General features: G+C 39.4%; 1 protein-coding gene across 2 annotated transcripts in view; it reads left to right on the top strand.

Annotated features, from left to right (window-relative positions):
* The first annotated feature begins 973 nt into the window (after positions 1-973).
* Positions 974-25,000, top strand: part of EPG5 (ectopic P-granules autophagy protein 5 homolog) — a 2,535,958-nt gene continuing 2,511,931 nt past the window's right edge. Inside the window, exon 1 of one of the 2 annotated variants that reach the window (XR_006365599.1) lies at positions 974-1,186. Coding sequence is in view for 1 of the 2 variants with exons in the window: in XM_044078183.1 (XP_043934118.1) it covers positions 1,127-1,186 (60 nt within the window). In the remaining variant the exon portion in view is untranslated. The remainder of the gene's footprint in view (positions 1,187-25,000) is intronic. The other variant, XM_044078183.1, reaches the window with a different exon arrangement.

Genomic DNA, 25,000 nt, shown 5'->3' with positions numbered 1-25,000 from the left:
TGTTTTTACTTACTGACGTGTATCTTATTGAATTTTAAAAATGTACAGTATTCACTAATTTAATGCGTCTGGCAGAAAGCCCACTTCAAGTAGGTCCCATGGAAACACACAGTGCGAAAATAAGGTGTTACACAGTCACACTTTGCTAGGGTCTGTTTTCAACACTGGCATCTTAAGAGGCTGAGACCTATGCACAAATGGACTTGTTCAAAGAGTATCATCGCATACAATTTATTACGGTGCCATTTTTCACATGTAGCAAGTTACAAAGCTTATATCTAGGACAGTAGGCTAGCCCATTGATGAATTTCATTGAGAACTGAAAAGTGGAAGCATCTGCTTTTTCCGGAGGACGCTGACAATGCATATGCTAACTGCTTCACTATTACAGCTGCACGACAGGGGCCCAGCTCTCAACGAATCGGGGACAAAGATCGACGTAGGTACGAATCCAGAAACTACCAGGGACACTTAAAATATTAGTACCGATTAGGGTTACCACCTATCCCACTTTGCGAGGGACAGTCCCTCTTTGGGCAGTAGTACCGATACACATTAACAGAATAAAAGCATTTGAATTAATAAACATTTTCTGAAGTAAAACGTCTATAATTATTCATTAAGTGCAATTCAGCACTTTTTCTCCAAAAGTCCCCCATTTTAGGAGGGACTAACAGGAAAAGAACTTGAATTTGAGGCATTTTCCTAAAAATAAATTGTTGTACGAGTAAGTCTATCAATCCCCCTTCTCGTTTTAATTACAGTACTACTGTTGCTGCACCTGCCTCTCAATATGCGGTACATTTCTTCAACCCGATTTTTACTACAGTTCCAAGTGATAGTCATGATGACATGTATTCACAGACTTTTCACATCTTCCTATCATTCGTCGGTCTACCTTCGTAACAAATTCCTACCAAATGACAAACTTACTTAGTTTGTACCTTCGCGTTTTCCGTAGCAATCGAAGGATTGGTGGGTATTCAAGTGACATCATTCTAGCTGTCTTGTGAGTTTTGTTTCCTTCCAGCTTTTCATAAACAAGTAAGGTACTACAATAATAATACTGTACCAAGAATCGGGGCGTCTTCCGCTGCTAGGCTGTTGCAGCCAGCAGGCAAAAGGAATGATGGCTGAGGCTGTCAGACCAAGAAAAACGAAAGTAAAGTCAGGAGGTAAAATACAGGTAAATTTACCGTACACATATATACAGTGCTTTGACATATCTTACCAGAAAGAAAAATAAAATAACTACTATAGTCCATCTTCTTCCTCCAGGTAGTAAATTATGAAACTCTGGCAGAATCTTCACTTACATATCAATAGTCAAAGCTATAGCGGCTGATGACAGCCTGTGGTGCTGTGTACTACGTTATGAAAGTTAGTGGTAGGCTGGTATGTAAAACGAAAGTTATGCATTAGTAGGTTCTTGAGTTAAACATGGCTGTATGAATCATATTTTGTCTTTCTTTTGGCTTTTTCCCGTTTTGTGATAACGGTATTTTTTAACGCTTTATTCTTCATTGTCTTTACGCCTACAGCTTTCACAACTTTTGTGGATAGCTGTGACAACACTCCTTCTTTTGTGTAGTTGTCAGTCAGAGCTACTGTTTATTTGTATCGTAAAAATGATTCTGATATAAACGCTGTTAAAGTGTTGCAGATTTGACTTGATGTATTTGAAAATTGTCTCAGAAGCTGTTGGGTTGCCACTTAGCCTTTAATATACAAGTGTTACTCTGTAAGCAAAGAACAGGCTGTTCTTGCACATTGTTTGCTGATGGAGTGCACATTCTTTTGATATCGGATGCTGCATGTTCAGCCAAGATCTCCTTGAAAATTGTAGATTGTTGTTAATGAGTAGGAGTAAAGAGACTTTTATCTTAATTGATGCAGTGGTAGAGAGGTGTAGGAGAGTATTGAAACTAAATAGTCACCAAAGCAGTGGATGGGGGCAAAATGGTTCACACTACCTACCTTGATCTGATGGGGGCAAAATGGTTCACACTACCTACCTTGATCTGATCAAGGCATTTGACACAGTACCCCACTCGGGCATTGTTGACATACTCAAGAGTTTAGGTACATACCCTTATGTCACCGTGTCGATAGTCAACTGTCTCAAAGACAGAAATGAGAAAGTTAGAATTGGGGAGTCAACCTGTACAAAGAGGCCAGTCACAAGTGGAATCCCTCAGAGATCGGTCCTGGGACCGCTCCTTTTTGGCATTTACTACTCTGAAGTCAAGCCCAATGTCAATGGCATCTGGCTGACTAAATTTGCAGATGATTGCAAATTATGAGCTGTCCTTGAACTCCACACTGTCACAAATGTTCTCCAGGAAGGGCTGATGCAAACAAACAACTGGTGTCAGAGCCATGGACTAAAACTAAATGCCAAGAAATCCATAATAGTATCTTTCTGGAAGTTATCCACCCCAGTAACTGTCATATTGACAACACACCCTTAGAGTTGTTCCAGTAGACAGGGATTTAGGGACACATGTAAACGTAATCTAGCCTTTGATCATCATGTGTCTACAATAGTGAGGAAATCATTCTATCTTGTGCAACATATAAACAAAGGTATGGCATCTAGGAATTCATTGTTCCACTGTGTTCACCATTCATCAGACCTATCATTGAGTAAAATGCCCCCGTTGGTATGTGTCTAACCAAGCATATTCAGCAATTGGACCATCCACAGAGGTTCCTCACTAAAACAATACAGGGCATAAGAAAGATGTTCTGTGCAGACTGCCTCAAGGCCTTATCCCTGTAATTTGTTCTACAGGCTATTGAGGGGAGATGTATGCATGGCATTTAGGGCATTGTCGGACCCCATTCTGATGGACCTCCTGCATATCCACAAAACAGGTGGGAGGCTGGCATAATGGTTAAGGTGTTTACCTTACAGACACAAAGCGCAGGGTTTGATTCTCAATTGGGGTAATTGGCTAGGCTTAAAATGGCCCACAAGTGCAGTTAGCCTAGTACTAAACTATGAACCATAATAACACATTCTGAAGACTTAAACCTTGCCGTTGATATAAATAAGACCTGCTAGAGAGACAGGTATGTATCCTAGGGACTACACCATCTCTGGAACAGGCAACCCATTCATGTGAAACAAGAGTTCCTCTCTAACCAAATTCAGGTGTAACTTAGTTGGATGGGGAATAGGAAATTCACCCCTGGTTTGGCATCTGTGTCTCTAATGGACACAGGCAGCCTGTAAATGGTTCCTCTCCCAGGCCTCTGCTATTAAATGTTTCGTCTTCCAAGTCCCTGCTCACACTTATCAAAGGTACCAGAACTTGTCAGAGATTTGGGTTGCATGGCTAGGCTTAAAAAGGTCCTTGTGGTTGTTAGCCTAGTAAACACCTATGAAAGGATGGTGCATTGTTGAGCAACCATTCTAGTTAGGTAGTATTGACACAACAATGTTGGAATTCAAGAAAGCACCTACAGATGTAACGGTTCTTAGGTGGACTTGGAAAAATAACCTATGGATTTTGTAGGCTTTACAGCATATCCAGTAGGTAGAGAAGCAAACCAAGTGAACAAGTCAAATCATTTTTCTCTGCTGTTGTACTATGCATTATGTGAAGATAGAATTAAACTTCTTTTTTCTTTTTTTTTTAATTAGTTTTAAATCTTGTTTTATTAGCTGTTGTTTGCCACTCAAGCTAGCCTACATTTATACATTTTGCTCAAGCCAGGTTAGCAGGGGATCTGAAGGTGCTGCAGCATCAGGACACACTGCCTGAAATAAACCCTGCTGCTGGTAGGTGCCCTATTACCAGTTTAACCTATAATATAATTGTGTTTTTAAATCGAAAATAAATACTGTGATTGAAGGAAAATGCCAAGAACCAGATTACTCTGGGTCTAAATTGTAAATATTTATTGTATTTTAACATTTGTTTATTTTATTTAACATTTGTTTACTGGGAAAGTCCGACTTGGAACAAACCAATTTTCAACGGAGGCAATCCAGACATATGTCTTTGTAATTTTGTAATTGTAATCTTTGTAACATGTTTATTTATAAATGTATTGACATTTGTTGACCAGGAAAGTTTGGCTGGACAGGAGCCCATTTTCTGTGGCAGCCCATAGAGAAAAACTCCACAAACACATTTATGATTGCACAGTATTTTACAAAAATTTACGGACATTACAGTATAATACAGTACAACATAAAATGAGAAACAGACTTATAAATTGTAGGAAGTTACAATATCAGAGAGAAAAACATTAATTTACAAGATATATACACACACATATATATATATATATATATATATATATATATATATATATATATATATGTGTGTGTGTGTGTGCACACACATACACACTTTTTTTTGAAAATATTGAATAGGTTGAAAGTTAAGAAAGGAAAAGTTTACTAGAGGAGTAGTGTTAGATTGAAAGAATTAATAAAGGGAAATAAAAAATCACTAGTGGTATAATTTTAAAGGGGTGAGGGGTCAGAATGATAGTTAAGGTTAGTGCGATTTATAGTAAGAACGGAGTTGTTTAAAATAACTTTATAGATCAAATAGTGTTTCCTACGGGTTTTGATGGATAAAGCTAGAGGAAGGCTTAAGGAGAGTAGGATGTTATCTTTTTGGGTAGATGAAGGGGTGGATTTTAGTATATAGTAGGTAGATCTTTAGGGTGAGTTTACATTTATTGAAGCAGCTAATGGTGTTTATGCTGGCAATGTCTGGCTCTTTTGTTTAGTACATGTACAGTTATATGATATCTCTAAGTTTGATGTAAATGTGATGTCTTTATATAGTCAGGCTTAGTTCTTTACTTCTTTCTAGTTTTTCTCTGCTGGCATGTAGACTTGCTTAAGGCTGCAGATCTTTGCTACAGTGAAGTGCCCTTGTTTCTTGTCTGCTGAGAACAGGTTTAGTAGTAAGTAATACAAGGGGGAAGAAGGCCTTGGAGGATCAGTTGGTCCCATTATTTCAGTATCCAAAATGAACGGGTACGTATTTGTGTGGCATCATCTGACATGGGAATCTTGAAGTACAGAGAAAATAAGTTATTAACACTATTACTTATTGTCTGCTGAGGATAAGTGCTGTTTTTAAACATTTTCATATTCTCTTTGCTGTCATCTTCACACAGATAACATAGTGGATGAATTTCCCCATATAGACCATATTTTAATGGTCTCAGAGATATGGATATAGTGGTTATGAGTCTTTCATAGTAAAACTTCTTGAGTAGCATAGTTTTCTTGGTGGTGACTAAGGAAGCATTTCAGAATGTGTGAATTGACTGCTAGAGCTGCAGAGTGGTCATAGCTGTACTGTGGATTTTGCTTTACCCACTTTAAAGGCAAGCATCTGCCCTTGTGTTGTACTTATGGGTGCTGTTCAAGGATAAACAAAAGCATACAACGCATAAGTCATGGAGTGTTTATTTTAAGCTGCTGCTTCCCTCTTAAATTAAAAATTCATTAATAGAGTAAATATGTTCCAGAATGACATGTTTTGGCATTTCGTTCAGAAATTTTTGTCATAGTTGGCAACCCCCCCCCCGTGCCCCCAGGTGAGGAGCAAGCCCCCCCCCCACTCCCCGACCTTATATATACCATCCGTGAGATCGCCATGACTCAGAGAAAAGGGAATATTCATTGAAATGGCATCTTGGACTTGGTATAAACATGTCCGATCTTCTGCCAGTCACCCTCTGTGTTTACGGGTCCCGACATTTCAGATGGTTACCCTTCTTACATTGGTGTCAGATATGAGCTACTTGAAGTTTCCTGTTTTGTGTCAATTTTAGCTATGGTTATTGCTTTTTAAGTGCATTTAAGACGTACAATAGCAAATATAAGTAAATTAAATGTAAACAATGTAAATTAACATATTCACAGTAAAACATTAAAAGTAATGATCAGTATAACATAAATAACAAGCTTTTCACAATAATATAAATAGTTATTGTTAACAGACCAAAGTCAATAACCGAAGATCTGGGACTGGGCCAGGAAGATAACACTGAATACCACATGAAGTTGGTAACACTTAGGGTATCCAAAATGCAGGTCAATTGAAAGTCACAGTGTAAGTGCATTGATTTGTAGGCAAAGGAGTGTATGCCAGATATTTCCTGACATGCCAGTGGAACCAGCAGCAACCCCTGGGAGGTAGAGGGCAGCATATCACACCAAGATCCTTCAGTAAGAGAGTCCCAGGTTATGTAAGGACAAGCAGACCAGCCCAAGATTTTAGACAGTAAGATGTTAAATAAGAAGCAAGGGCAGGCTGTGAAACAGACATATTAATTCACACTACTAACATATTAAGTAGTCTGGCCAAAGAGTTTTGCATTAGCTGTAATTGATTTGAAATGCATGGATCATGGCGATTATGCTCAGAAATAAGCAAAAAGATAACCTTGCTGTGCACTTATATGACATTAGAAAAATGAAGAGTGACCTTGTTATGCACTTTTTGCAGTTTGTTATGTAGTTCTGCGCTGCCTAATAGATTGGATTCTAAAAGGAACTACACTAGGACTCATGTAACAGGTTTAAAAGTTATAATAGTTCTTTTGCACTGGTATGCAAAACAGGTTGTAGTTTGTAGTCTATCTGTATCTCTCTGTACCACTTTTTTTTTCTTAACCAGGTAAATGCACTATGCATGAGTACCCATTCTCTGGGACAATCCAATCCATGCTCTGCCAATGAGATTTCTTCTGAGTCAGAAAGAAAATTATGGCTGACGGCATGAAAGCCAAGGCTGTAGGATGAAGATCATTTGCATCATATTGTTGATCCATTCTTCTAAACTGCCATTCACAAACTGCAGTAGCAATCAACTAACTGCTTTAAATGCTGCAACTCTGCAAGACTGAAGAATATATTGTCACCAAGAAAGTGTATCAGAAGTCTTAGCAGCTGTAGTGGTTGTAGTGTACCACTTTCTGCCAAACAATCAGCATTTAAAACTTCTGTGTTGTACAAAGAATTATGGTTGGGTCACCAATCAAAACCACAGATTGTGTTCTGAAAATGGTTTTCAAGAAGCATGTCTTGAGCTTCTTTGCATAGTAACATTTCTCAAGGTTCATTTCTAGAACACACAAAATGCCTGTTATGATCAGTGACTCGGAGTCCTCTATATTTCAGTGTCAGGAAGTTTCAGTAAAAGGATATTACAGTAGGTAAGATGGAAGTAGACAAGAGCACGACCAGCTGCAGACACATCCTGTTGAGCAATACCTCTCAACTCTCACTAATTTTTCCTCGTATTTTTACTCTGTCCCTCATAAAAAATGATTTTCTGGTAAATTACTGAGGATTATAGTCAGTCAATAATGCCAAACATTGAAGTTGTCATACTTCTTATAGTTAAATGTATGTTGATCAAAACTTGATGTTCTGTGATTTTTAAGCAATTTAGAGCAATTTTTTCAAAGCTGTCACTGATTTTGGTCCTTTGTGCACCCGCATTATTTTTGTTTTTGTGTAGAATTCTTGAGTAAAGATGTTGAGAGATATGTGTTTGGATATCAGACTAATGAAGCAGATACTTTCTGGTGTTTTTGTTTTTTAATTTTGATATTTTAGCACTCCTTCTAAATTTTCTGTGGTAATATCTTCTGCCATTCCTGTAAATTGTAGTTAGCAAGCTGTTCTTGGCCAGCTGCCAGCACTGTTGCCACTACAGACATACATGCGTGCATAAAGTATGCCATGTACTTGCTGTAGTCACTACATTCTTTCGTTATTAACAGCTTCAGCTGTACTATTTGGACAGTGCAATGGTGCAGCAGTTAACATTGTCACCTTACAGTAAGAGGTCCTCCGGTTCAATTCTTGGGTGGAGTACCATCTGTGCAGAGTCTGCATGTCCTCCCTGTGTTTGCATGGGTTTTCTCCAGGTGCTCCGGTGTCCCCCCACATTCCAAAGACATGCATTTGGAGCATTTTTCCCTGGGCCTCTGCTGAAAATAGGCTCTGTCCTAGTTGGACTTTCCCGGTCAACAAATGTTGAATAAATATTTATTTATCTTCTAATGGACCCACAGTTTATATGTACTTGAACATATTCTGACCTCCTTTAAGTTTATAAATGCTTATTCTTTTACCTTATCACATCAGTGATGCATTTTATTTTTTTCTATGAAAAAAATGGTTTCCTTTACAACTTTTGTATCTGTCTCAGTGAGACCCTTTGGAGGATGTCTTTGTCAACCGGAGTGTCAGTTATAGCCCCTAGTTTGCAGTCGTCTGCCAACTTGGTTAGCCATAGTCCTCCTGTGCTTGCATGTACCTCTGAGAAGTATATGCCGAACAGGTGGGGTCCTAGGACTGAGCCCTGGGGAACGCCAGTTGTAACCGGTTTAGAGTCAAACCTAGCTCCCGCAACTCTTACCATGTGGGTTCTGTCCGTGAGCCAGTTGGCAACCCATTTCGTGACGTAGGGGTTTATGTTCAGGCTGGTAAGCTTGTCTATAATACCTGAGTGGGGAATGGTGTCGAAGGCTTTTGCAAGGTCTAGATAGGCTGTGTGGACCACCTTTCCCTCGTCTATAGCCTTGGTAACTGTCTCAAAGAAGTCCACCAGGTTTAGGAGGCATTATCTGCCCTTAACAAAGCCGAACTGGGTAGGGTCCAGTGTTTGGAGGTTTCCAGTGTCTCTGTTAAGGAGATCCAAGATGATGCACTCCATAGCTTTGCATACCAAGCTTGTCAGGCTTATAGGGCGATAGTTCCCGGGGTCCAATGTGGCTCCACCTTTGTGGAGTGGAATAACCGTTGCTGTGTGCCCTCAGTGGACATGTAGCCTGTGGAGAGGCTGAGTTTAAACAGTGTGTTTAGGTGAGGGGTTAGTTCATCTTTGAGGTTGTGTAGGACGCAGTCTGGGACACCGTCCGGTCCCATTGATGCTGTGTTTTTGGCTTTGGAGAGGGCTGTTTTAACCTGAGTGTCTGTAATTTCAGGGGCACTACATTCTTCTGGTATAGTTATGGGCCCTTTTGGGGGTGAGAGGGGGATGAAGTTTGCACTGAACCTGTCTGCCAGGATGTTGGCTATATTGGTCAGTTCAGTGTATTTTGTGCCATTCTGCACCAACTCCGAGCAGATCTGAGAATTGCAACTTAGATTCTTGACATAGCTAAAGAATGATCCAGGGCGTTTGAGTTTATAAAATTCTAGGAAACGTTGGGCAAGGGAGTTTGTACTTGAGTAGTTCTCCCAGTTAATGTTTGGGTTATTGAAATCACCCAATATCAGGGTGTTTGGTAGGACCTTTGTGTTTCCCAGTGTTTCCAGGAATGTGGAGTGGGGGTCCTGGGACATGGCAGGTGATCTGTAGCAAACTATAATTTGAATAGCAGTTTTTCCCATTGTTAATTGCACGTGGATGTTCTCTGAAGCATCGTGCTGTGCCACTAACCTGGAGGTGTGGGTATCCTTGATGAATATGGATACTGCTCTGCCTTTTGTATTTCAGTCTGGGTTTTGTGGCCAAAATATATGGTATGAGTTGTAGCCTGGTAGTGCTGGGTGCTCTCTGGAGCCTTAAACCAGGTTTCTGTTACTGCACATACATCGATTTTCTCCATACTGAGGAGTGCCTCGAGTGCGTGCATTTTGAGGTTTAGACTTCTGCCATTGAGTAGCATTACCCTCAGATTTTTGTTACTTGTGCTATTTACGGCGGTGGGTGGGTTTGTCTTTTGAGCCTTGCCTAAAAAAGGCAATATGGGGGTAGCAAGAGCCTTGGCCAATATTCGGAAGCCTAAGGGTGACAGGTGCAAGCCGTCGCTAGCGAAGCAGCGTGGCTTGTCGAGCATGTCATCTCAGGCTGACAGACACTGGATCCCCTTTGAATGACACCAGAAGCTTAGCCAATTGTTGAAATTGATCATTTTTTTCTCTATACCGTGGTATCATTCTTGGTGAGGGCAGGATGCTACTCAGGGTCAGGGCCATACCGGCCTGGGCTACGTGATCAGAGAGCTCCTCCATGTCTCTTTTCATGTAGTCCAGGGAGGTATGGCTCAGGTCATTCACACCAACAGGGACAATGAAAGAGTCATATTTCTACTTGTTCTGGAGTGACCTGAGTGCTTGTGTTATGTGGAGGATCCTGGCACCCGACAGGCAGCTAACAGTAACCTTCTCCTTGAACAGCCTAGTGAGTGGGACGTTAGTGTGCCTGACTATAGAGTCACCTAGTACTAGTGTGTTGGGTATGTTATTTTGCCTTAAGGGCTGCGATTGTGTGGCACACTGGTTTTGTGAAGTATGTGTTTCATGGTTTGTGTTGGGGGGTGGAGGTTGCTTGGATGTCTGCTTTGGAGGTCTCTGTTGCTTCTGCAAATCTTTATTTAGAGCCTCCGAGTATGTTTTCGTGTATTTATGTGTGTTTTTTTGCCGGTGCTGGTTTCACTGGTGGTGTGATGCAAGTAATTCCCTTCTCTTGACTGCCTGGTCCAGTCTTGGGTTGAGAGAGCTTAGCCTCCTGTTTGGCTGTATAATTGCATCTCTCGCATGTATTAGTGTTTGGTGGAAGGAGGAGAGGGTTGTCTGTGTACATGAGGCAATTGTAACATTGCCTCAAAATGCCCAGATTCACCAGTTGGACCGGAGAGTACACCTGAAACTGCCCTTTGGACATGCCTGGATAGGTACAGTGAGCTGTTTTACTGATTGGCTGGTAAGGTCGAATAGAGAGCCTTGTTCTTCTCTACAGTATGGGGGGGTCTAGTGCTAAGGTTTATTAGTGCTTGCTATGAGTTTTGAGCAAGTGCCGGTATGAGAAGTGAATGGTTTGAGTGCTTAAGTTGAAAGTTTGTCTAGTTCCAAGGGAAAAATTATAGTCTTTCTGGAGCCGGGAATAGTTATACCGTAGCTAAACGGCGCTGCCCGGCGCGCAAAACCGTACAAATGCGGGTTTTATATCAGGGAAATGAAAGAGATAGAAATTAGCCCCAAATGGCCAATAAACTACTAATTTCTGGGCTGAAACCACTCCGCTAGGGACAGATAGGCTGCTCAAAGCTCCCTCTCTCACAGTGAACAGAGAAACTTCCTTCTATCCAAGTAAGGTATGGGCAAGCACAGAAACTGTAACACAGCCCTGAATTCAGCACTAACCTGAGAACTGGACTATACTATCTTAGAAAGGTGGGAAAACAAGTATATATATATATATATATATATATATATATATATATTTTTTTTTTTTTTTTTCAGAAAATAAAGCAGATGCAATAAAAAAAACACTTTAAATGCACAGAAATGACCATCACACATGAGTGTGCAGCCTACAACAGTTAAAACAGGTAATTTAAACCCAAACACGACTTTGTTAAAGTGCAGGCAGTCAAATAAGTGCAATATGTAGCTGAAACGAGCTTTTTAAATCACAGAAACTCTAGAAAGTTGGTGTTTTGGGTGGAATTAGCTAAAGGCAGCAAGAAAATGCAGAAAAATGATACTTAATCACTCCAAAGTCTCTTTTGTCTTTCTGCTGCTGTAGAACTCTGCAGGGCACCAGGCAGGAGCTTGCTGAGCTGTATACTAGCACAAAAATCTTGCAAATGCGGGTTTTATAGCAGGGATATGAAAGAGAGAGAAATTAGCCCAAAATGACCAATAAATTACTAATTTCTGGGCTGAAACCACTTCTCCAGGGACAGATAGGCTGCTCAAAGCTCCCTCTCTCACAGTGAACAGAGAAACTTCCTTCTATCCAAGTAAGGTATGGGCAAACACAGAAACTTGTAACACAGCCCTGAATTCAGCACTAACCTAAAAATTGGACTGTACTACCTTAGAAAGATGGGAAAACAAGTATATATTTTTTGTTTTCTTTCAGAAAATAGTCAACTGTCGTAATTGTGGTGCAAATCATGAACCCAAAAGAGAAAAGTACTTGGCTTTTGGTCAGCAGTTCCACAAATGGAATAAGTGGAATAATTTCAAAAGATTTTGTAAATCAAATAAGGGACATTCTTTTATTTAAAGAGAACATTCAAAGAGACAGGTTGATCAATTAGAAAGCTGTGACCTTACTTTTTATGTTGATGGTGTGTCTGTGCTTAATGAAACAGTTAATGCATTAGGTTTATGGGCAAAGAATAAAGTATTTTGTACTGTTCGGATAAATGGAAGACCCATAAAGCTCAAAGTTGACCCAGTTTCAAAGTGCAATGTTATGTTAGCAGGAACATTTGCTAGAGTATATGCTGAAGAGAAGCTTGGTTTGGCAAAGTGTGCAAAGCTTGTTGCTTATAGAGGTGAAGAAATTGAAACTGATGGTTCACTAGTGCTTTCATGTTACTATGCTGGGAACAGCTATGACTTGCAATTTTACTTGGTCAGAAGACACATACAGTCATTATTAGGCCTCAGAGACAGTTTGAAAATGGGACTGTTTTCATTTAATAAGGAAGTGCAGCATGTAAGCATGAAAGACCACTGTTCTAATTTCACCCAGTCTGTTTTTTCTACATATGTTGATCTTTTCCAAGACAAACTAGGCAAACTCTCAGTTGTGTACTCCATGAGGTTAGACCCTGAAGTCAGTCCAGTTTTCAGGCCAGCCTGGAAAGTTCCGGTACCTATGCAGAACAGAGTCAAAGCCCAACTAGATGAAATGGCACAGCAAGGTGTAATTTGTCCAGTTGAAGAACCAACTGAATGGGTATCCTCCATGGTCGTTGCTCATAAGAAAAGCTGAGATGATATCAGAATATATATTGATCCACTAGATTTGAACAAAGCACTAAAAAGACTTCATCATCCAATGCGTACAGTCGAAGAAGTCATTGCTCTTATGCCAAATGCCACTGTTTTTTCTGTCTTAAGATGCAAAGAGTTCATTTTGGCAAATTTTGCTTGACTGAAAATTTTTATTGCTAACTACTTTCAGTACTCCTTTTTGCAGGTACAGATTTTTGAGAATGCCATTTGGGATACATTTTGCCAATGAAGTCTTCTAGCATACAATGGAGCATTTTTTTTCTGGATATCCATGTGCTATTATACTAGATGATACTCTAGTAGGAGGTAATGATGAAGTTGAGCATGACAGAAACCTCAAGAAAGTTCTGAAAAGACCACGTGAAGTGAATCTTAAGCTGACTCTTCAGAAGTGCAAGTTCAGGCTACAAGAAGTTACTTATGTTGGTCATTTATTTACCAGTTCAGGCTTACGACCAGATCCTTCCAAGCAAACAGCAATTTTTGAGATGGCAGCTCCAGACAATGTTCAAGCCCTACATCATTTTCTTGGCATGATTAACTACCTAGGCAAGTTCAACTTGAGCCAAGTTTCGGCACTGCTTAGAGAGCTGACATGCAAAGATGTTCCTTGGTCATGGTCAGAACAGCACTAGAGAGCATTTGATGTCCTGAAACAGAGAAATGCCAGTCCACCAACTCACAGTTACTATGATTTTCACAAACCAGTTACTTATTCTTGTGATGCTTCTAAATTTGGTCTTGGCACAGTCATTCTTCATGAGGGTAGACCTGTAGGCTATGCTACCAGAACTCTAACTCAAACTGACATGCAGTATGCACAGATGGAGAAAGAGCTCTTGGCAGTTGTGTTTGCGTGGTCGAAGTTCCATGATCATATTTATGGTAGACCTATCTAGACTAAAACAGATCACCAACCTCTAGTCACTGTTTTGAGGAAGCCTATGTATGCATCTTCAACCAGATTGCACTGCACAATGCTCAAATTGCAAAAGTATAATTTCAGTCTTGTCTACACGAAAGGCAAACTTCTTTATCTTGCTGATACATTATCCAAATTTCCCAGAAATGCCATTGAACAGCATGAAAATGAGAAACTTGATTTTGAAGTAATGGAAGTGAGAGATTTTTCTTCCACACGTCTTGATGAGCTTAGACGTCAAACAGTCACATATTAAGTTCTTCAGAACTCAACTACTTTATCAGTCAAGGATGGCCGTCAAAGCATTCTTGTGTACCAGTAGACTTGCAACCTTATTTTCCTTAAACAGATGAAGTTTTGTTTGATGATGGTATCATCATGAAAGGTCCAAAATTGATTGTTCCAAAATCCTTACAACAAGAATATATTACTATTTTGCATCGTGGCCACCCAGGAACTGATTCTACCAAAAGAAGGTTGAGAGGCCTAGTATTTTGGACTTCTATGTCACAGGATATTGAGAGAGTACGTTCATATTGTTATGTGTGTAATAGTACAGAGGCCACATTAACACTTTACTATGTTAAGGAAATTCAGTTTCTAAATTTTGAGCAAAATATTTGTTTCTGAAGTAACTACTGTTTGTTGTCCCAACATTTCTATCAAAGTACTCTGAGGAATTTCTAAAATCTGCCATCTCACTTCATTTCCAAAACGTTTCCAATTTCTTCCCTCTTTCCCATTTCCTGTCATTTGCAATCTACCCAATAAAAAAAAGTCTACTTGGGGAATAAAAGATATTTTTGGAAGCACTTCAGGTAAACATCCTAAACGTTTGGGACTTTTATAGTTTAGAGCGCTACAGATGTCTTCCTGTTGTTTCTTTGTTAATTGCCTTTACAGTCTCCTTTTCCAATCTTTTCTAACCTCCTCTGATTGATTCTTATAGTTATGATACTAATTATTTATGCACTACCAATTTATCCTTTTTTAACATAATTTCTATTCTAGACTACCGTAAAATCTTTACAAGATCTGGTCTTTCACTTAGCAGACAGTAGGCAAAGATGAAGGGTTGGGGAGTGCTGACAGTAACTGGCAGTGAAAGCTCTATCTCATTTCAAGAAAAAAAAAGATTACAGAGCACTTGATAAAAGAATACAATTGCTATTGCTTACTGGCACTAGTTTATTTAAAATACCCTTAATTGTAATCTAGCTTTTGTTTCCTACAGTTTCAGCTGTACTGCTATAGTTTTGTTATTTATTTATTTATTGCTATTTACTTCATTTGCCATTTCTTTAAATTACAACTTTTCTATTTAACCATTGCAATAAACGGATTAATATGCAAATTATTTGCTTTTGTGCAACTTCTTGGCTCAATACTTGATTTGTTTTTTTGTATGCTTACTGAGATTAATGTGTGATTTATTTACTGTGTGTATATTGCATAGTATAGCAATAACCCACGCCTGGGTGTGGGTAATGCTGTATTTACCCATGGTTGGTGTGGTTTGGTCACGAGGGCGAAGACCGAGTGGCCAAACAAAGCCAACCGTGGGTAAATCCAGCATTACCCACACCCAGGCGTGGGTTATTGCTATTATACAATGATATTATTTAAGAAAAAAAAATAATTATTTTCTTAAATAATGGCATTGTATAATGCCTCCTTGCTGCCCTTCCGCAGCTGTCTGGTATTCTGCGGCAGTTCTGATGTACTGCGTATGCCTACGCAGTACATCAGAGCTGTGGGCAAAAGCAACAGAGAAAGCAAGATCTCCGTTGCGTTTTACAAACTGTCTCGCTATGTTAAATGGGTTTAACATAGTGAGACAGCTTTAAAAAAAGCAATGGAGAATCTCCGTTGCTTTTTTTAAAGCTGTCTCGCTATGTTAAACCCATTTAACATAGTGAGACAATTTTGAAAAAAGCAACGGAGAAAGATAGATCTCCGTTGCTTTTTACAAACTGTGTTGCTATGTTAAATGGGTTTAACATAGCGAGACAGCTTTAAAAAAAGCAACGGAGAATCTTTTTAAAGCTGTCTCGCTATGTTAAACTCGTTTAATATAGCGAGACAGTGTGAAGCAACGGAGATCTTGCGTTCTCCATTGCTGTACAAAAAAAGAGTTATAGTAATGGAAAAAGTCCGGGCGACCGGACCTTTTTCCATTACTATAACTCTGATTTACAACGTGCACGCTGACCAATCAGCGTGCACGTTTTTGAATATTAATGGGGGGGGGTCGTTGTATAATGTGCTTTACTCAATAATCTGTATTTCTGTTTATATGCTCTGTTCAAATAGCCCCTGTCTGTGTCTAAAAATGACATAAACTTAAAATAAATAAATAAATTTGTAATCTACAGTCCAAACTCCTGTTTAGCCTTATAGCACTATTGCTGCCAGTACATTTGTTCCTTTGCTAATTTCCTACAATAAATTCCACTCCCCTCTTGCTACTTTCTATACTTCTTGCAGACATGCCTGCTGGTAAAATCTCCTTTCTTCATTCCTGTGTTGCCTTATTCCTTAGAATACTTTCTGCTGTTTTATAAATATAATAGTCTGGATGTTTTTTGCTAAGGAGGCTTGCTTTGAAAATCCCAGTTTCTATCTCTCAAACTGTTTATCTTTCAAACGGCCCCCCATTTCATTATTATCCTTCTTTGCTTTGATTTGTAACATTTTGTTTATAGATATATGCTTATTTTATATATGAGCAATAGCCTTAAAGTACCCCTTCAACTCATATAACCCTAAATAGATTTACCACAGTTATCTCTTGCTCCTTAATCAAATAAATACTTTCAACTCTTTATTAACTGTTGTTCACTGTTTCTTCTCGAAAATATCCTTGATATGTATCTATATATAAGACTAAAGGGACTGAAAACATTTTTATTGCTTTTATTTTACTGTCCATGACCATAATCAAGTGTTTCCAGTTTCATAATGTAGTGTCTTCTTTTCAGTCTCTTTTGACTTATCCTTAGCTGCCATAACTTTTTTCATTTTTTTTAATCCATGCACCTAGTTATGGCATCTTGTCATGTTCCCATAAGCACAAGTACTGCTGAGCTAATTCATTCATTCATGGCTGCATAGCTTACCACTGTAACTTTTGTTTCATCTTCCTTGAAACTATTTCAAAATGCCAGAACAATGAAATGCCATATTCTGGATTTATCAAGTACAAATAGTGTCATCTGTAAATGAGGCTAAAGATTATTACAGCAATTAAGTCCTTGAATTTTTGAATGCCTTATTTTTATTTGTTTACTATTATAAGTATGAAGCAAGTAATGTACAGGAAGGAGGACATCCTTGCCTGATTTCTGTGTTCAAACACAGCTTGTCACATGGGAGCTATCCCATCCCCATTATTAACTCTGTTATGTCCTCCTTTTTAGTCTATCAGGGAACACATGCTACCATTGTTGTACTTATAATATCCACGCTAAGTGTACTGAATACTTTCTATGCATCTAGACTCACGAAAACAATAGCGCTGTTGTTTTGCACTCCACTTCCTCTGGATCATCACTGTTCTACTGATGCATAAAAAACGTTTCCAACCAAAGTACTAAATTAACTAATAACTCAAAATCACAAAGGCCTGTAGGACATAGTCATGAGTTCAAACTGAGCACTTTTATTCCTCACTGTTCAAAACTGGAACTTCATCAAAATAAAAAAAAAAAAAACATCACTTCTGTAGAATCTTAAATACCTGTAAAAGAAGCATAGTAAAATGTCACATGGCCCAAAAGTAGTTTAAATAATTCATTCAAACATAAAACACATAATTTTATACTAAATTCAGTAAAAAAACATGGTACTTGCGTATTATCGAAACCAGATTTTGCGATACAGATGTTGCGATACAATCTACTTTATAGAAGTGTAGTAAGCAAGTGAAAAAATGTATTACGGAAGGGTAAAGTGTTCAAAAGTATTCTGGGATATTGGTAGTGCTTCTTTTGGCAATTATCACGTACAATTTTTAGGATTTGTAGGTAGCGTGCTGTAAAAACATTGAGTGTTGAGTTCAGCACTAGGAGTGGTTGTGTGTCTACTTTTATTGGCTTGAAAACATTGTGGGACTTGGCGTACAATATGTAAGTTGCTTTCATATTTGAAGACACACATTGATCCATGTATGAACACTGCACATTTTTTCCATTGACATACCAGGTGACATACATGTCCTTATTAACAAAAAAATGTAGACTCCCACATGTGAATAGCTCTGCTTGTAATACTGCATGACAGGCTTTGTGTTTGTCAGAAAGAGAGCATCCAATTCAAGTGTGCATGTGTGTAATGCACATAAAACTGGAAGACTGTTTCTTGAAATGTTTGACAGACTGAAGGTACTGCAAACTTTTTTTCTGCAATAATGACTTCAAAAAACACCGAACAGTGTTTTCTGAAGTCATTTCTATTCCAGGAAGTGAATTTCGCAACCCCGAAAATCTGGTTGCGATAATATGTAAGTACCAAAAACACTTGTTAACAAAGTATACATACTGTTTATAGACAAATTCTATAGAAGTTACTAAGCATAATAGTTGAGCCGTGTCTGGTGGGTAAGTGTGCAGGTCATTTGGAAGCAAGACAATATAGTGTGTATTTGCAAAGGTAAAAGGAATAGCATAAATCAAGAGAATTGGCTCTACCAGGGACTTTTCTGAATGAGAGATAGTGAGGGCAAAAATAGGAGAGACCTTTCTTGAAACCCCACAGTGAGTATTGCAACTGGGTAGTTTCTTGGTGAGTTTTCAGAGCAGCTTTAAAAGCAGACAATAGTTGCTAGACATCAGATGCTATGCAGAATGGCATTCCAAAGTTTTACATGCATTACAAGTGAGGGCTTCGTAGTTGTATGTAAAATGTGGAGTTGTGGAAGAGTTTCTATTTAGTTGGTTGCAAAGAAGCATTCTGGAGATGAAATATGAGTACAGAGTGGATTTAAGGAATGAGACAGTGAACTAGAATGAGAATTTTATGTCTGCGTGTTGAGAGTATGGAGGAGGACCTGTGATGAACTGGGAGATGGTTACGTTTACTGATGTCTGACAGTAGCATTCCTCATCATAGGTTCATAGATAGGTACTAGGCTATCGACTCAAGGGCCTACGTAAGTCTAGCCAACAAGGTTCCCTGGCTTATACCACCCAAGAAAGTTATTTTCCTGTGCCACTGTCGAGCAGAGGCACAGAAGTGATCCTCGGGGTGTATTTCCTATTTCCCATCCACTCATCAAGATTTTTCTTGAAGAGTGCTAATGAAGAACTTTGCTTGACATAGATGGGTAGCCTGTTCCAGATTGTGGGAAGTCTCTGGGACAGGAATCTGTCCCTCCAGCATGTCCTGTTTATTGTGGTGACAAGGTTTAGGTCCCCAGAGCGTGTAGCTCAGAGGGACTGGGATTTCTGTAGGTGTAGCATGTCCAACAGCTCTGGGTTTGACATAGCTTTATATGTTAGTTAGAGATCACCTCGCAGTAGGTGATATGCTACGGAGTAAAGCTGGAGTTTTTTTGAGATGGTCAGTGTAGGGCATTTGTTTGAGGCCAGTAATCCTCTTTGTGAGGTACTTCTGTGGCCTTTCCAGCTGCTGCAGATGTCTTGTGAGGTACATTCCAAAATTGTACTGTATAATGTGTCTAAGTGTCGAGTAGAGGGGAACAATGACCTCTTTTTTCCTGGATGAGAACCCTTTTATGATGAGGTGTGCCATGTAGAAGGACTTCCTCACTGCTGTGGCGATGTGACCATCAAAGGAGACACTACTGTCCACCTGGGTCCCAAGGTCTCTTATCACACATTCGGTGTTAAGTAGATTGCTGCCTATGTGGTAGTTCATCGGTACAGAGTTTTTACCAAAGGGGATGACACTGCACTTTTTGGCATTGAGCTTGAGGCCATGGCTCTGACACCAGGCATCTGTCTCAGTGTGGCCCTTCTGTAGGATGTCCACATCATTTGGGGACTTGACTATGGCTCCTAGTTTGCAGTCATCTGTGAACTTCATTAGCCAGAGGCCGTCTGTGTTAGCCTGAACTTCAGAGAAACAGATACCAACCAGGAGAGGTCCCAGGAATGTCAGTGAGCCAGTTGGCAACCCATCTTGTGATGTAGGGATTTATACCTAGTTTAGTGAGTTTAGATATAATTCTAGAATGGGGAATGGTGTCGAAAGCCTTGGCGAGGTCAAGATAGGCTGTGTGAACCACCTTACCCTCATCTACGGCTTTGGTGACTGCCTCAAAGAAGTCGATCAGGTTCAGAAGGCATGATCTGCCTTTCACAAACCCGAACTGGGTGGGATCCAGAGTTTGGAGGTTACCAATGTCTTTGTTTATGAGTTCCATGATGATACGTTCCATGGCCATGCAGACCAGGCTCGTCAGGCTAATAATCACCGGTAATAATGTACTGTGGATTACCTTAGAATAGATGTCATACATGTTACTCTTCTGTTTTGTAATCAGAAAGGCAGGTCCCCTTAGAAAAGCCCACCTATAATCATGTGGGTGGAGTTGTCTGATAATTTGGGTGGACTTTTCCACACTGGTGCCATTTCTGCCACAGATAGGAAAATACAAAGCAAAATAGATAGATATGAAAAATATATCCTATTGATAAACTGGAAACTGATTATTCAAAAGTGATGTAGAATGCAGAATTCATAAACATAAATACATAAATGTGAATAGCAGATGTAAAGTACATGTATTTCAGATGTAAATATCATTCATCAATGCAGATTTTGTATTACAGCAGAAGCGACTCATACCTATAGTAATTTAGCAACTTTACATAATATCCCTTAAGCTTTTGTTTTTGAATGAGTCATGGAGGAGCATTTTCAAGTTGCTGATGAACCTGGTAATGAAGGAGTTGTAAGAATATGATTAAGGATGGGGTTCCACATTTTGAGCACAGTACTGCTGAATGCTGTCATCTGTTATCACACTGGGTCTTGTGTATAAGGAATGGAGAGTGAAGAGGTGATAAGGTGTGAGAAGTATTGTAGTTTGAAGGTAAGATATGCATAAGATGGACAGAATCCATTGTTGTGAAGTTTAAAGATCAGTGAACAGGCATGGACCATTCTGCATTGGGGAGCCACCTGGCATTTGCTATAGAGATGCACTGCTATTGTTATTGGTGTATATTTTGACTAACTCTGCATATTAGGATTATCATATTGACTAACTCTGCATATTTGGATTATCATAGCTGGTTAGTGGGGGAGGACATAAGCACTGATTTTTAGTGACAGGAGTAAAGGCACTTTCTAGTGCATGTGTAGCCTCCGTTGTTAACAGGTTCTGATTGCTCTAGACTCTAAAAAGCATGTTAAGTTTTGCCTGAGCCTTTTCCTCCCTGAAAATAAAAACTGAAAGTAGGTTCTGGCCCCAGGCCTAAATATTTGAAGTGAGGGATTGTCTGTATTTTGTTAGATGTGGGTGAATTCACTTTGCATGGAGGTCTTATTTTTGGCTGCGTCTGAATAAGCATTGCTTTGTTTTTCAGAACTCTTCTATTTATAGCAGAAGAGTAACAGAATAGAGTTAAGTTGATAATTGATGGCATTAAGTTATATTGGAGCTCTCTTTTCTTGAAAGTCCAGACTGTGGCATGTGTAAGTACATATAGGGTGGGGATATTTCTTAAGGTATTGATACAAAGGATGAACACATAGTTCAAAAACTGATTCTTCAGAGACTGTTTATGGTAATAGGTCTAGCTAGAGCTGAAGATACCCAAGCTCTGAATAGTTTGTGTTTCTTAATCTGAGGAGTGTTGGATGCAAGTTATATTTGTACAGCTCGCTGACAGAGTGGCAGTGGGATAATATATGGCCCACTCTCTTCATGTCATTGAGCTGGGCATCTGTTAGGTATCCATTAATCATTTCCTTACGTATAGGTATCCATTAATCATTTTCTTATGTATTGGATTCTGGAATATTGTACATTATAAAACGAGTACCCAAACATAAGGTTTTTCCATTGGATGAAGTATATTGTGTGACTGTGCTTTAACACCATAATGTACTCACGGTCATCCTGGTCCTAAACAGCACTGAAACAGTGGTCCTTATGCCGCCAGTGCATTGTAATGTAATTTCCTCATTCCCATTCTTTCGGTTAAAACACAGAGTATTTTGCAAACATGGCTTCTGCCTGTCATTAGAAGAAATAAAAAACAATAACAGCTCTTAACAATAAGGCTAATCAAACTACTGTGATAGCTGAACCTTTTAGGATAATTAAACCATGTCTGTCGTTTGTTTGGAGTCTGGTGGCAGTAGAAGAGCATCCCTGTAGCTTTATATTCTTATAAAAGAAAGTGTTTTTACCTACTGTCACAGTTGTTATTGTATCAGGATATCAGAAGGACCTTTGTTTCCTTGTTTATGTACATAACGCTGGAAGAACATCACTCTTGCCAGAAGAACATAACAAGACTTTGAAAGTATTGTCTGTGGTCAACAGTTTCTTCCCTTGATGTGACAGAAACTGAGAAAATTAATTAAAAATTGCAAATGTGGATGTTCATCATTCTCACTTATGCAGTAAGGTATGAGTTGTATTCTGCTAAGGATATAGTTCCCGGCCAGCTTCCCAAAGTTGTAACCCCCATCCACGTAGTCACCCTCCCTCCCTTTTGGAGGGAACTATAAAAGTAGCTAGAGTGACTAAAAATCTTCAGTACTTTCTTGCCGCCTAGTGCAGATGCATCTCTGAGGCTTCTGTGGACCAGCAGTCTGCCAAGGCTTCTGGTCAGACTGATAAGACCCATTTTGGGACCCTTTCCACATATGCAAGTAATATTTTTGTTACATATTTGTGTTTTTAGTACCCGCGGTAGTGGTGCTGCGGTAGCGTTGTCGCCTCACAGCAATACGTTGTCGCGTTCGATTCTCAGCTAGAGCGTCTTCTGTGTGGAGGCATGCGTGAATGGGTGTCCCTTCGTTGAATGTTGTGCGTCAGGGCTGGTAACTAGGAGCGTAAAAATCCACTACCAAACCAGACCGGAGTTCCGCTGTGGCGACCCGTAACCGGGATAAGTCGAAAGACACAACAACAACAACATTTTAGTGTTTCTACTGTTTTTTTTGGAAATTGCCGTAGAAGAATGCCTGCTTTTCAGCCACATCTTTAGACATTCCTCAATTACTGTTATTATCTTTTTAGCAATTATTTTGCAGACACAGGCTGTCATTTCATGTTCTAGGGCTTAGACTGTGTTTATTTAAATTTTTTAGTATTTTAGACAGTCTAAAAGTAATTTTCAAAGAGAAAAATGCTCCTTTATGTGAATCCTTGTGTTTACTTACATTTTCCCATGGATTTATAGGGCAGCTAAGTTTTGTAAATCTGATTGTTTGTTTACAGGGAAATTTTGTGTCCTTCCGATGTATATTCTTTTGAACAACTTGCTTCTTTTTTGAAAGGGCTATGTGCTTACTAATGATAACTTACCTTCTGACTGGCTGTTGACAATCAGGCTTCTAACCTGGCTACATCATGGATACTTACCCTGGTCCTGTTTGTCTTTCTCCAAATGTACCTAAAAAGAAAAAAAAAAGCATTTTTTGTTTCTGCTGACTCCTTAGACCACTTACTTGTTTCTTTGAATCCCTCTTGTTTAGCCTTGCCAGACACTGTAGACTGGGGATCAGATACTTCCTCTATGGCTGTTTTAGGGCCTGCTTTGGGCATGGGAGAACTATCCATTTTGCGGTCAGGAGATATTGGGGGAGGATCATCTCAAAGTGCCTGGGTAAAGAGACCTCTTGCTAGGAAATAAATGCTATCCCCTAGCCACTCTTAACTTAAGGTTGTACCTAGAAATAGAGAAAACTAATCACATAGAAAGTAAGGCGAGGATTTCCCCCCTTTTTAAATGATGTTATTATCTTAGCCAGGAGTTTATTGCAGACATTCATTTGGGGGTGCAATATGTCTCCACCTTATATTTGTGCTAAGGAAGAGGGTACCTTTACTGAATATTCTGATGCTGACAGAGGTGGGGTTTTGTCACCTGGCTGTTCTGTAGCTGATGACTCCATTCATCTGTCAGTGAACTTGAAGTTGTTCAGCTGGAGGATTTCTCTTTTTCTGAGTCTATTTCCAGAATAAGAGATGTATTTTCTTGGAAAAGATGGATACTCCCCCTGTGTTTGGCAGCTACTATAATTTACTTGAACAAGAAGTTGGTAATACTCCAGCAATTTCTTTTATTTTTCCAGCTTTGGAGGATGCCTTTAAAACTGACTTTTATTTACCTGATTCTTTCTCATCACTTGCTAAAAAGCAGATAAACTTATGTAGAGTTTTTTAAGCTAATACATTTCTATTCTCATCTTACAGCTGACCTAGCTCCCATTATGCCTGTAACTCCAGTACCAAAAAAGCTTTTCCACCTCCAATCCATTTCCAGGGGATATGCAGAGTAACTGGTTGGAGAGAAAGGATAAGAAACTTTTTTCTACTTTTACTTTTTAGCTCAGAATCCTTAACTACTAGGACTTCTATGTGGAAGTTTATTTTGAAATGTGCTAGTAGTTTGGGAGAAGTTTCTGTTTCTCAGACGCCTGAAGATAGGGCTTTTGTTAATGAGATTGTGGCTTACCTGTCTCAAGTCTATAAACGTGTATTGACAATTCTGTATGATTTTGCTGATACTGTTCCCAGGGCTTGTGGTTCAGCTACTGTTTTGAGAAAATTTGTGTGGGTACATAACCAAAACTTTTCAGATGAGTTAAAGTAAAAAAAAAAGTATTGAGTTCTCTTCTAGATTCCAAGGTTTTGTTTGGGCCTGCTGCTACACAGGCCTTCAAGCAATGGGATGAGAGAGGTAAGTTAATACAGGGAATTCCCATGATTTTTTAGGTCCTCACATTCTTCCATCCAAAACTGTCTCCCTTTCCAAAGGACAAAACTAACAAAGATCACAGCCTAATAAGTACCCAAGAAGAAATGACAAGAGGAAACTGATCCCAACCCCCCTTCCAAAAAACAAGGAAAATTCCCAGAAGGGTCAAACACCAGCTTCCGAATGACTATGCCAGAGACTTGGTCACCTTCTCTCCACCTCCTGCCCCCATCCCCATTACATGTTTTTAGCACCTGATCCTCATTGCCTTTACTTGATATCGGATAAAGTCAGACAAATGGGTTTTGAAGATGATTCTGTAGGGTTACAGCTGACACCAGACAATGGATCCCTCCTCAACCTCCCAGTCAAACAGAATTTTTTTTCCCTGATGCTGCAACACATGTTGCAGTCAGGACT

Source organism: Protopterus annectens, chromosome 1.part1, assembly GCF_019279795.1.
Source record: "Protopterus annectens isolate FY-2018-M chromosome 1.part1, PAN1.0, whole genome shotgun sequence".
Taxonomy (NCBI): domain Eukaryota; kingdom Metazoa; phylum Chordata; order Ceratodontiformes; family Protopteridae; genus Protopterus; species Protopterus annectens.
This window is presented reverse-complemented; position numbering and strand designations above follow the sequence as displayed.